General features: G+C 42.3%; 1 protein-coding gene across 6 annotated transcripts in view; it reads right to left on the bottom strand.

Moving 5' to 3' along the window:
* The window catches only part of Ppp4r1 (protein phosphatase 4 regulatory subunit 1), a 50,854-nt gene that overhangs the window by 27,976 nt on the left and 8,649 nt on the right, over positions 1 to 14,229 (bottom strand). For 3 of the 6 annotated variants that reach the window (XM_071602477.1, XM_071602478.1, XM_071602481.1), the window contains 4 exons: positions 6,732 to 6,867; positions 5,867 to 5,973; positions 1,680 to 1,822; positions 1,083 to 1,229 (listed from right to left, as the gene is read on the bottom strand). In XM_071602477.1, the coding sequence (XP_071458578.1) occupies positions 1,083 to 1,229; positions 1,680 to 1,822; positions 5,867 to 5,973; positions 6,732 to 6,867 (533 nt within the window). The remainder of the gene's footprint in view (positions 1 to 1,082; positions 1,230 to 1,679; positions 1,823 to 5,866; positions 5,974 to 6,731; positions 6,868 to 14,229) is intronic. The other 3 variants (XM_071602479.1, XM_071602480.1, XM_071602482.1) reach the window with 1 other exon arrangement.

Genomic DNA, 14,229 nt, shown 5'->3' with positions numbered 1-14,229 from the left:
AACTATATTGACCAGGTCGATCAAATGCTTCAGTAAATTGACAGATCTATCATATTCATGGATTGTTAGGCTAGCAATTCTTCCCAAACTGATCTATATAAAATAATTCCTGTGTCAAAATCCCAGTATCATCAGAACTGGAGATATTGCCTGCGACTCCTAGAGGCCATGGCCAGCTTTGTTTCTCAAACAAGAATCACCAACCCAAACTTTGGATAGAAACCCCAGGTTACACTGTATCACTACTCATCTAGGACAAATGAATTTGTTAGAATGAATCATTCCTAAAAGAAAATAACTGGGAGCCAGGAAATGTAAAACCTGACAACTAAGCAGGAGTGAGTGAGTCTGAAGAGGCCAGCGCAGGATTCCTACCAGTGCTGGAAACAGTCCTCAAATCATAATGATCTCCTGATTCTAGATCCCATCAAAAATCATGACTCAGTATACCCTGCTCATGTGAGCCAACAGTCACACCAAGACTGATGTCCTTCACTGAGGAACTCTGAAGGAAGGAAAAAAATGCTTTGGAATAGGTAGAGGTGGTTGTTGTGTGACACTGCGAATGTACTAAATGCTACTGCATTACACATGTACCATATGCTACTGCTACTGCATTACACACTTTAAAATGATTGTTATGTGAATAAATATAATTGAGGAAAAAATGAGTTCATTACTAGCTGGTGAGTATTTAAAAACAAAATAATGAGATGCAGCAACCATGGCATAGAAGTAGCACTAGCCAGGGACGGCATGCATCCCAGCCAAGGCCCGGGCAGGCTGTCCTTCCCTTAAGGGCTCCCAGCAAGGGAGGGCTCCCTGTGTTTCTTCCTTTACTACTTTTTTTAAAAAATTTAACTGCACTCTGTGATAACCATCTTATTTTCCCATTTGACACAACGAGTTTACGGTAACTTACTGCTTTACTGTATGACGATACACCTGTTTCCTCAGTCATTATATGTCCCTTAGCAGTTGGCAGCTACTTTAACAATCATGTATTAAATGAGACAAAGCAGCCAAGGTCTGATGGGCACTCAACAGGTACCTCTGCCTAGACGGAAACGAGCACCACTTACAGCCACGGCCTCCGTCTTCACATCGTCATTGCTGTCTGGGGCAGTCAGCTCTATCAGCACCGGGCATACTCTGGTCTCCACATCAAATCTCTCGATCAGCTCCTGCTCCAGCAGAGCCAGCAGCGCTGCCTGGCTTGTCTTCCTCACCTGGGCAAACCATAAAGACAAACATGTGCCTGATGTGACAAAACTTGACCACTCCACGTTTACAAATGTGAAGATTTCTCATAAACTTAAAGGAAGACATACTCGCAAAAAAATTTTTTTAGCTATTTTCTTCAACTATTATAAAGACGATGTGATAGACTATGTTGTAACAGTGGAACACAAAAGCCATCCTTGTAAAGATGTCACAAAGGTGCACTGACAAACACCTGGGAAGGTACCAAGTGAGCACAAGTACTAGGCAGAAGGGCATTCAAGAGACCTAATGCACTTGTCTGACTCTCAACAATGTCTTATCTAAGATAACTGGACATTTCTGAAACACAAATAATAAAATTAGGAAAAATAATCCAATGAAAACCCAGGCTGGGCTATTCTACATACATTAAGCTACATAAAATTCCTTTAAGATCAAATAAATGGAACTCTTACCTGATTATTCTGATCTGCAAGATATCTGACCACAATAGGTAGTAAGTATTTGGAAAAAGCATATGGTATGGAAGGGCGATTTTCTTGACAAAACAATGCAATATGAGGCACCTGTTCCATCAGCTCTGCTCGCACTGTTGGTTCTGTTGAAATAACAGCAAGGTGAACAAGTGAGCTGTCTTTGCACTTTCATCTTTAGCAAGGAAAGGACTTACAAAATCATCTTTTCACCCTGCAGTCCTCCTCCAACCACCAGCAGGTCCACCGAGAATGAAGGAGGGATCTACCCAGACCCAGGTGCTACACTTCATAGCACGTACCAAGCATACAACAATTCCTTTCTTTTTCAGTACTGGGTATTGAACCCAGTGGTGTTCAAACACTGAGCCACATCCCTAGACCTTTGTATTTTTTATTCTGAGACATGGTCTTCTTGCTAAGTTGCTCAGGGCTTCAATAAATTGCTGAGGCTGGCCTTGAACTTGTGGTCCTCCTGCCTTAGCCTCCTGAGCCACCAGAATGACAGGCATGCGCTACTATGCCTGTTAGATTCCTACTCTTTCTGCACACTACACATAAACTCCAGATGAAATACAAGTTTCAAACTTGGGAGGGAAAAAAACTCAAAGGACTAAAAGATAATATTAGAAGAAATGTACAATCTTAAGATGGAGAAGCAAACACTACCAAAGAACTAACTAAAAAATCAACTAATTCACTTTATAAAAACTTCATTACAGCTGAGTGCAATGGTACACACCTGTCATCCCAGTGACTTGGGAGGCTGAGGCAGGAGGATTGAAAATTCAAAGCCAGCCTCAGCAACTTAGCGAGGCTTTAAGCAACTAGGAAAGACCCTGACTCAAAATAAAATATTTTTAAAAAGGGCTGGGGATTGATGTGGCTCAGGGTTTAAGCATCCCTGAGTTCAATCTGGTACCCAAACCAACAACAATAAAACAAAGTTTGTTCTCTGTTTCCTAAAATATACAAAAATAAACACTGTATTTACATGATAAATACTGTACATGATAAACATGTCAAAAAGAGTAAATTACATGTGGAATATGAATCTAAGTATCAAAGGCAAAAAAAAAAGGTAAAGTTTCTGTATTAGATAACATAGGAAAATATTCTCATGACTTTGGAATCAGGATAAACTTCTCAAAGAGCACATAAATAGAAAGCCCATAAAAAAGAACTTTTTCTTCCCTAGTACCCTGGATTGAACCCCAGGCCTCATGCAGGCGAGGCAAGTGCTCCCTCCACAAGCCTAGGACTTCTCTTCTTTAAGAGGCACCATTTAAGAGTAAAAGGTCAGCCAGAGTAGAAAAGATACCTCTAAGACACATAAATGGCCTAAGGATACTTAATGGGTATAAAGAATTTCAGGGCTGGGGTTGTGGCTTGTGTTAGAGCACTTGCCTAACATGTATGAGGCTCTGGGTTCCATCCCCAGCACCGAAGAAAAAAAAAATTCACTTTATAAATCTATAAGGAAAAAATCTATAAGAAAAATCCTGCCAATTTAAATAAAGGGGAAGAGACTTTATACTACAAAAATCAAGGTGTCCAACTAGCCAGTAAGCACATAACCAGCACTCAACTTCACAGGTCACTAAAGAAATGCAAGTTAAAGCATGCCCTCACACACCCGAGCTCTGCGCAAACAGGTGATGCTGCAGGCGCAGACTGAACACATGCCCAGGCATCTGTAGACAGCTATGCCACTCTGGAAAACACCAGGGCACTTCCATCAGGGTGAGGCTACGCATGTCTTATGACCCAGTGACTCCGTTTCTATGTACCCACGGAGATGTGTGCCTGTGTTCAAAGCAGCACTAACCTATGCTGGAGGCAACCCACGCGCCCACTCCAACCACAGTGGCACTTAGCTGCAGTGTACCCGCAGAGCACACCACTGGTTAAAAAAAATCCGCAACAGTCACAAGCAGCAACATGGAGGAGCTTCAGAAACAGAGGCCAGACACAAAATAATCAATGCCCTTAGTGGTCAGATGGTGCCTACCTTTAGGAAAGTGGGCAAGACAGAAATACACTGAGGCAGTTTCTAGGGTACTAGCAGTTTTTTTCTTTTGGTAGTGTGTTATTCTCGGTATTGAAAACAACAACAACAACAAAAATCTGCTCTAAACGTGTTATTTCTGAAACCCTGGGCATGTGCTTTGGACTGGTCTGGATTCCAGATTCATACATGCAGGCACAGAATGAGAACTGCTGCTTCCCACCCAGAATAAACATACTTATCTCATACACACAACACCACAGAATCAGTGCAGAGTGATTCCTAGCTGCTAAGGACCCTGGGCCTGGCAGCACAGCTCTGAACCACAAGTGACAATGCCACAATGAAGGTCAAACTACAGCACCAGATCCCTACAAAGACCCATTAATGATGAACTCACAATCAGAAACTATAAAAACGAAATGATCCCTCAATGGCAAAGCGATGAAGACACAACAGAAGGATAGTAGCACCAAGCACTGCAGCTACACAAGCAACCTGCAGAGGCCTTCACCATTTCAAACACTCGGCTAACATGATGAAAGGAAGTGTAACTGAAAAGAGAATGTAATCAATAGGACAAGAAAAACAGGGTCCTGAGAAGAAGTACCAAGTCTCCTGAAAATGAGAAAATGGAATTAACAGCAATGAAACATTCCAATTGGACAGCAATTGGAAGAGACTCTGCTGAAAGACGTTGTCACAGTGCAGATGGGAGACAAAGGACTAAAAAGTCAAACAGTCAGAACCCATGGGAAAGCAACACACTGAACTACAGAGAGTGTTACATCCTCAACCATGTGGAAAACACCTACGCAAACCAGAAACTAAAAACTAAAATCACACACACAAAACTAAGGGAGGCAGCTCGGGAAACACTCCCAGCACTACATCTTTTCTGACCACTTACCCAATTAGTGCTCCCTGCCCTTCACCCTTCCACCAGCTGGGCTCCAACTCCCTCTGAACAGCCTCCCCTGCTGGCTGCAGACTAGCAAGCTCCTCCTTGGGGACCAGGGGCTACCACCTCCACTTCTCAAAACTCTGCACACCTTCCCCTCTCTGCATCTCAGCTTTCTATCAAAGCCAACACAACCCGTCTCAAAACTATTTCATTTCAGTGAAAATTACAACTAAAAATCACACTTAATGAGAGCCTCCTAACACCACCCTAAGGCAAGCACATAAGAACAATCTATACACAGATTATTAATGAGCTTAAAAATGTTCTTTCCACCCAATAAGACAATTTTTAAAATGTAATACTTATGTAAATAGTTAACATATCCTCATTAAGTAGAGCTCATCTAAAAATTAAAAGATGAGACTTTTAAGACATCAAAAAAGTTTGTCAGAAATTAAAAACATATGTTGATAGCATAGTTTTTTTTAAGTTTTAAAATTTACTTTTGGATTGTTTGTAAATATCAAATATAAAAACTACTTAAAACTAAGTATTTACTAAAATGGTAAGCTTTATGTTATGTATATCTTATCACAATACAAAACATATTTTGAAAAATTTCAGCATCACTATTTTCTAAAGCTCGAATCAAATTCGCCTTTTGTGCAAACTCCTGTCTTTACTGTAAAATACACCAGCCTTAGTTTTACAAAGGGTATTTTACATTTGCCCAAAAATTTTACAGCACCTTCTATCTCTTTTAATTTATTCTAAATTATTTTTTAACATTTCATTAATTTAAAAATATTTAAGACATGATGCAAAATAATATTCTTGGGGCTGCGGATGTGGCTCAAGTGGTAGCCTGCTCGCCTGGCATGCATGCGGCCCGGGTTCGATCCTCAGCACCACATACAAATAAAGATGTTGTGTCTGCTGAAAACTAAAGAATAAATATTAAAAAAATTCTCTCTCTCTCTCAGAAAAAAAAAAAAAAAAAAAGAGAGAGACACACTCCTGAAAAAAAAAATTTCTTATTTTGATAAGAAATGTCCAAAGTTAAGTAAATGGGTCCAGTATGAATTTAGTAATGGACTTTTTTTTCTTGTTACTGGTGGGTTTGATAATTTACTTAGGAAATCTTCTAAAGAAATCTCATATCACTTTAACTTTTCCATTAGTTTTAGAAACACAAATTTGGTAAAAGAAACCTTTCTAGATAACCTAAGTCTGTTTCCTCTGCATACACAAACATACCTGAGTCGTCAGCTAATCTGTTAATCCTTTCCAAGACAGCAATGCAATCTCTTTCATCATCACACACTTCCCTCAGTGTATCCAGCAGGCTCCGGGCCACCATTTGTCTACACAGAAAAAGAGAAGCACATAGTGTTCAGGCATCAATAGTTATTATTTAGAATCTTAAAAGACAGAACCCGTATGGTTTCAATAAGCAATTTTTTCTTACTACATTTTAAAACATATGAAACCTGTAATTTCCTAAGTGGTAAATGCCAGTATTGATTTCATAGATGAGACTGAATATTTCCCAATATTTTTCATCTTTAACAAAATGGCAAATTTCTAAAGTCAACTGAAAATTCACTTCAGCTATCCTTCAATTATCCTAACAATAAGAAAATATATTCAGTCTTCATTACATCTTTACTAGCATGGATTTTATACATCTATGTTCAAAAATTTGGACAAGGACTTCTTCATTTCCCAGAAAAGTTTGGCGAAGCGGTCTGGACAGCACAGGTGGACAAAGCAAGTGCAAGAAAGAGTGCTTGCTGGCAGTTAGGGCTGGGCCGGTGCCCTGAGTACCAACCGGCACAGAGCAGGCTACGTGGTCTGGTGACGCTGACTCCCAGTAAGCAACCTGCAGGATTCCAGAGCATGCCAGCGGCAAGACGGTTTGGTCTTGGCAAAAAGCAAAGCAAGAGCACTGTGTGTGTCCCAGGATCAAGAGTAACACCTACAGCACAGGTCAGGACAATGTGATCGCTGCAGCCTGGTGGCTCGGACTGTGCACATTATACTGCAGGCTGGGTGTGCTGTCCTCCCTGCTGAGACAACCCCCCCCTCCACTTCCAGGTTAATGGAAAGAAGGTGCACACACCTGTTGAACACGTTCTCACTTGCAGCATACTTGTCCAGTCTCCCCAGTGGCGTCAACATCTCATCTTGTGAGACAAAGTCCAGGGCTGAAGGTATAATAATCACATCAGACTCTGAGCTGTAGTCATCCACACCAACTATCAGAGACATCAGAAATACTCCTTACACACTCGGAAACCACAAGCACCCCTCACCTGTGTGCAGCACGCACACCGCTGGAGTGGTGAGGAGGATCCCAAGGGACCCTCGGCATCAAGCCAGCAGCACCAGGAGCTGAAGGGTGCCCCTTCTTTCTCCAGATGCCGTCTCACTACCGCAGCCACAGGGAGCACAAGGCCAACAGCTACAGATCACGGGAGGGAACAGGGACCACAGGTGTAAGGACTTACATGCTCGATGGGAACATGTGTACTTGGAAGTAATACACACACAGTCAAACGGGATATGGTGGATTCCACAACGCCAAAGGTACAGCTAAGGACTTCGCTCACTAGAGGTAAGCTAAAACCAGCAGTGTACTTACAGTCACTAAACAAGTGCTCACTGAACAGCCTATGCCCAGGACCAGGTTTACGCTGAGGAAATGACTATGGAAACACCATAGCTTCTGCCCTCAAGCACTGATGTGCCACTGAGAAGACAACCTACTTTAAAATGCATCACAAAGAAGGCAGGTACTGACTGCAAGGCCAGAAACTGCTTACACTGCCAGAAGAGGAGGGAGAACCAGAAGAGAATGGATGAAACTAGCAGAAGGTAAGGGCTTCAAAGATACCAGGCAGACAGAATCTGAAGGCACGACTAACTGGCACCTGCCCATTGAATGTGGTACTGTCACCTATCAGGTGTGATTCTTGTGCTATCAAAGTGGAGGGGCCAGACCACAGTCATGGCTGAGAAAAACAATATACAGAGGAAGACAACCAGCTCAAAAGGTGCCCTGCGGAAATGTAGCTATAGAACAATTAGCCAGGACACCCAAGGCTCGACGAAGATTACTTTTTATTTTGTTTAGTTTCTAATATTTTAAAAAGAGAAAGATTTGAAACATGCTTATATGATAAAAGTAAATAGTCAACAAATAAATATAAATCCAAGTGCTGGGGAAAAGGGAATATAACTGATGGGAGAATCGTGAGGCTGGAGGAGGTGGAAGCTCGAGACTCCAGTAAGAGCTCCCAACACCAGGAGGTCAGGCCCTGCCCGAAGCATAAGCACTCCCAGACATCCCCCTCCACGGTGATTAACACCCTCCATTCCTGCCTGTCACCACCTCCGATTTGCTAGCTTGCCTTAACTTTCCATTTGTCTCTGCAGAGCTAGATATGGGCTCCAGGAGGACAGGAATTTTCACCTTATTCACTGCTTTATCTCCAAGAATATTTCCTGGCACAAAGAAACACTTAAGCTTTTCTGCAACCAATCTGTTCATCACTCACAACCAGATTTTATCTTTGCTCCAGGTCTTTGCTCAGGAAAGCAAAAACACCACAACATGAGAAGCACCACAATGCTGCCACATGAGGAATAAAAAAGGCCTCTCATGTCCCAATTAGACCCCACTGTCACTGCTCCAACTGGGCACACCCTCAGTGATGGAGTGCGGCCCATTGGTTCAATCCCCAGTATGGCCCAAAAAAGGCCTCTTTAAAATGTGAGTGAGTCCATGGGATGGGCCCATCTTGTGGCACTGTACTCTGAGCAGTGCACTAAAAGAACTATTCCACCCCCAAAAGAATGCCATCAGAAAGCCACTACAAAAGGCAGCACTTCCAACTATTCCAGTTTGCTAAAATGAAGACAGCTTTTATATTTAAAGAAACACCCAAACATGCTCTTCTACTTCTGACTAAGGTGGATCATCTAGGACCAAATTGACCCTAACACTTTAAATGGTTTTAAAAAAAAAAAATAGCTATAAGAAAATAGTTTTTGATACTTTTAATCAACCAGGGAAAAACTCACTTTATTTATAGAACAAAGAATGACAATTTACTTATTAATAAGCCAGATGGCAGAGCAACAGACAACAGGCCAGGTGCAGTGGCACACACCTGTAATCCCAGCGGCTAGGGAGGCTGGGGCAGGAGCAGCACGGAGTTCAGAGCCAGCCTCAGCAACTTAGCAAGGCCCTAAGCAACTTAGTGAGACCCTGCCTCTAAATAAAATATGAAAAAAGGCTGGGGATGTGGCTCAGTGGTTAAGCACCTCTGGGTTCAATCCCTGATACCAACTAGACAATACCAACTTCCCCATTCTATACCCAACAAACAGAAACCTTTCAAATACAAAACTGACTCTTCTCAGACATGCAAAAGCTGATGTCCTCAATGACAGACATACACCATTAGACACATTTAAATTCTTTAAGCAAAAGGAAAATAATATCACAAGGAAATCTGGATCTACTTAAAGAAACAAAGAGTATCAGAAATGGTTAATATGTGGGTAAATAAAAAGCTTCTTTATTTTTGAAATCTCTTAAATTAAGATAAGTGTTTAAGGCAAAAATATGTACTGTCAAGTAAACAGATAGAAGTGCCCTGTGGAGGTCAAGGCCAGTGGAGGTAAAGCAGCTCCAGCAGGGGAAGGGCAGCAGGGGGGTGAAGCAGAGCGCCATTCGCCTCTGTGAAGAGCAGCGCCCCGGGAAGGCAGACGGGCAAGTTAAGGACCCGCGCCAGTCACAAACTCCAAACAAAATCAACAAAGATAACAGCTAACCAGTCAATAATGACTGTAAAAACTCAACCCAAAAGAAAAAAAGGATAAAGGAGAGAAGCAAGAGAGGGACAAACAGGGGAGCAAGATGAGAGATTTAAGCCCAACCTTAGCATTAAGTACGTTAAGTGCAAATGGTCTAAATACCCCAATGAAAAAACAGTGATTGTCACACTGGGTTATGAATAACCCCTAACCGTGTTCACCATTACTTACGGTAAATTTTACACAGCTTCTGATCTGCAACTCACAGCAAAGTACCAGCCAGCATTATGAATCAGAGTTGTAAAGGCCACTCAGAAACACTCATTCAGGTAAGTTTCCTCCTTTGTACCTAAGACTGTGGAGCCAGCATGACTTCAAAGGCACCTTTATGCAGGCTCTAGAATTCTATGACTATGACCAAACTGTTTCATCAGAGTCTCACATGTGTTAAAGGCAAACATTAATAACACTGATTCTGGTCATAAGCCGGGGGGGTGGGGGGGGGGTGGCAGTGGGAAAGCCGCCTCCAGCAACCACTGTCAGCATCACTGTGTTTAAATGCAGATTCTGAGACCCACACACTGATTGTGTGGCTTCACAGTGAGGCCCTGAGCATTTATTTTTAATAAATACCCCATTAAATTCAAATGTGAACTGCTCAACTACATTTGAGAAACACACTCCTAGATGTAACAGAATCGTGCTTTGCTTCAACCTTTTTGTCACAGTCTGTCAATCATGGTTGACCACTCTTCTATACAGGAGCGTTCCACTCTGGCACAGACCCTGGTATCAAAGGTCTACTTCTACTTCCCAATACATTGCCCCTGCCAACATCCACAGAATCACCCTGGCTTGACATCCTTCCTGTCCTACGTCAAGCTGACTAAGACTATGGACCTCACCCCTATGGAGTCCACAGGCTTTGATCACCACTGCTACAGAATGTACCTGTAAGTCTTACCCAGCCTCAATCAAACATCTGCCCCAGGTTACAAAGAGAAATTCAGAAACAAGCAATTAAAAAACTATCATCACCACTAAAAAAACTCTGAGCACACATGCCTTAAAGAAGGAAGGAAGCCCTGTGTAGCACAGAGGGAAGACACCATTTGCAGTAAGGTCCCTGCAGCTTATTCAAAGTACATGTTAATTTTAATGAATTAGAGATGCAGATTGCAATCTTAGGACTAATCTTTAAAACATGCAAGAAGTATAACTAGAAAGCCAACAGAGGAATTAAAATGAATACTGAGTTAGAGAAGGTTTCCAAGTCAAGACAATTCTTGGAAGATACACTAGAGCTTGCCAAGCAGGACAGAGGGCAGGAGGAAAACATTCTAAACAGAGAAAGTCCAAGATAGAGTAGAGGAGAACCATTTCATGTTTGAAAAATTACAAGGAATTTGGTATAGATTTTTTTTTCTTTTTTAACATTCCCTATACAAGTTGGTATAGATTTTTTCTAAGAAACAACTTAACTAATGTCAACCTTTTTTGAGCAATAGACAATTCTGGATAACACATATATTCAACTAAGATAAAATTTCACTAAAATCATCACTTTTTTCAGTTGCATTATTTTTATTTGTTCTTTTTAGTTACACAAGACAGTAGAATCTATTTTGATACATTTATACAAGCCTGAAGGGTCTTGCTTGATATCTTATATCTTATTCTAACTAGGATCCTAGTCTTGTGGATATAAATGATGGTGATCCACTGTGGTGGATTCATATATGTACACAGGAAAGTTATCAAATTGATTCCACTGTCCTTCCTGATCCTAACTCCCTTCCATTTCCCTTCATCTCTTATTTTTTAAAAATTAAACAAAGATCATGTATTTTCCAAGCCAGATGACTGTCTTTCCACCACATTCCAAAAGGACTCCAGGCCTCATTTCCCAACACTCCTTTCCAACGGCCCTGCCAAGCAGCAGAGGGCAGAAGGCAGGACCTCAGGAAGGCCTGACTCCCCCCCACCCTCCCACCCCCGCGGAACACACACCATCAGCAGCACCACAGCTCTGCATGAACATGCCTCTTTCTCTCCCTTGCCAAACATGCCCAGATAGATGACAAATTCAAACTGGTGCTATGCTCACTCAGTGAAAAATTTCAATCCACCATTCTTAAATCTTAAGAGTTCTTTTAGAAGATGGTTCCAATCCATTCTGTTAAAAGTGCCCAGAGCTGCGTCAAGAAATCCACTTTCCTTCCTACCACACACACACTTTGTGTACTCCACAATGCCAAGTGGGGGAGAAGGGATGCCAGCTACCATGAGAACAAAGGAGAAAATGGGACACTTGCCCCATCTCACTAATGGTGCATGTGCTTAGGAGCAAGAGGAGCACGGGTGCCAAAGGGGTCTGCCCTCACAGCTTCAGTCCCCGCAGTCTCCTCATCTGGCATGACGGGCTTCTGTCCAACACTTACGGCTCTTACGTCTCACCTACTTCATCCACTATTTCTGACTCAACTACAGAAACAGTGCTACAGAGGTGACATGAAAAATGGGCATAGCACTCATGAACACTGCCATCTATGCTACACTTGGAGCAACAGAGGGCACGGGGCTTTTTCCTGTCACACTGAACTTATAGCCCAAGCTATTGGTCCTTGAAGCAACTGCGCAAAAGTGCCAAGACAGCTCTACTCTGCCCCGTTCTCTCTTGCTCCTCTGTGTGGGTATGTGGGTGGGTGGGAGATGAACCTAAAAGTGCTCTATCTGTGAGCTACATTTTGGGTTGTCTTTTTTTTTGGTACTGAGGATTGAGCCCAGGGGGTGCTTAACTGCTGAGCCAAATCTTCAGTCTCTTTTTATGTTTTATTTAGAGACAGGGTCTTGCTTGCGTTGCTAAGGGCCTCACTAAGTTGCTGAGGCTGACCTGAACCCATGATCCTCCTGCTTCAGCCTCCCAAGCTGCTGGGATTACAGGAGTGCACCACAGTGCCCAACCTTTCTAAAAATTTTTTGAGACAGGGTCTTGAGAAGTTGCCAAGGCTGGTTCTGAACTTGTAATCCCTCTGTTCTGGCCTCCCAAACTGCTGGGATCCCTCTTATGTGAGTCTCTTCTCAAAATTATTATTCACCAAAGTTAGAAGTTCAAAATAGCCCTTCCCATTCCCATCACATTATTTATATCAATACAATTTCTCAGTGCTTATAACCCTTAAAATGTGAAGTTAAAAACTGATGCTAAATATTGTCTCATTCTAAACAGTAAATCCTATTCATCTATTAATTCATAATTATTTTTTTAGAAATCTTATCCATTAGATGACTTTTCAATAAAATTTTGCTTTCAACAAAATTATGTGTAATTTGTATATGATCTGGATGATCAACTTAGTAGTAATGGAAGCTTAATAAAAAGAAATTTTAAGTTCAATGGCTACAAGGACATTCAAATGTTAAATTTTCCTCTATATACCTATTTTTGGTACAAATAAACATGGTAGGCAGTCACAAGTCTCGGCCTAAGCAGATTAGGGTCAGAGTGTGAGTGGGTGGGAAGGGGTCAAGAAGAAAGAGAACAACGGGAGGTGGCAAAGCAGGGAGTGTGCTGGGGACGGTAAACTTGGTAGGCGGAAATGTGCCTGAACCCGCTCTGGAGTTTACATCCCGTTTCAAAGGGACACTACTGTTATTTTTACAATATCAATATTTGAAATACACTGGAAATTACATCCTTTGTGAATATAACCTTGGAAAATCCTGGGTATCAACTTGACAATGTATGTGTGACACAGAGTTTTCAGATGGTTTAGGAAACATGCAGTAATGTTTGGAGACCACTGTCCTAGGACAGCAAGTGCCACCCATCCCTAGGCGCTCCTCATGCCAACCCCACTCACTCCCACATTCCTGCACTCCCCAGCCCTCCATCCCACCCACTGGCCGAGTAGGGCAGGACGCCTCAAGTTGGACTCCAGGCCTGGGGCACCCAGACCCAGCTCTCTCTCCTGCTGGTGTCAACTGCCTTCTGGCTTTGTGTGGTGTCATCCGTCCTGCGTTGGCTGCTCCAGCCTCTTCTGTTTAAATGTGCCTATTACAAATAACCTCACAGGACATTCCTACTCCAATTAAGACTTTTCCTCTGGGGCTGGGGATGTGGCTCAAGCGGTAGAGCGCTCGCCTGGCACGTGTGCGGCCCGGGTTCGATCCTCAGCACCACATACAAACAAAGATGTTGTATCTGCTGAAAACTAAAAAATAAATATTAAAATTTCTCTCTCTCTCTCTCTCTTTGAAAAAAAAAAAAAAAGACTTTCCCTCTGCATTCCTGCAGCCTTGAGAGCCCTTGAGGTTTACTTTGCCAGCCACAGCAGTGTTTAGTTTGTTTTCTCTTTTTCTTCTGCCACCACTAACCCACTCCTCAACACAAATTCCCTTAAAACCCCCAATTTAATGTTTATTACAAAGGCAGCAGATTCATTTAATATCAATGGAAGATGCCCACAGAGGTGCTGGGAGAGTCAGGGTCTCTCTAACACACTTTAACCCTCCTGTCACTCACAAGTGCATCAGCACATCATGCCTTTGACAAGTACCACACCGAAGGAAACTGAGGAATCTGTACACGTCACTTTCACCATGCTTGATCAGAACACCCTTTTATCCCCCACATAATGGTTGATGATATCCTATCAAACAGGAAAAGTTGAGGCTCTGCCCTCCCCTTCAATTTTTTTGCCTTGATACCGATAAGACCACAATCAATCCATCAAATTTTCTCTTTCTGAAGTCTTTACAAATAAACACACCAAGAAATGAATAGGGAGGAAGGA

The sequence above is a fragment of the Marmota flaviventris genome, chromosome 16 (genome assembly GCF_047511675.1).
Source record: "Marmota flaviventris isolate mMarFla1 chromosome 16, mMarFla1.hap1, whole genome shotgun sequence".
Classification (NCBI taxonomy): Eukaryota; Metazoa; Chordata; class Mammalia; order Rodentia; family Sciuridae; genus Marmota; species Marmota flaviventris.
This window is presented reverse-complemented; position numbering and strand designations above follow the sequence as displayed.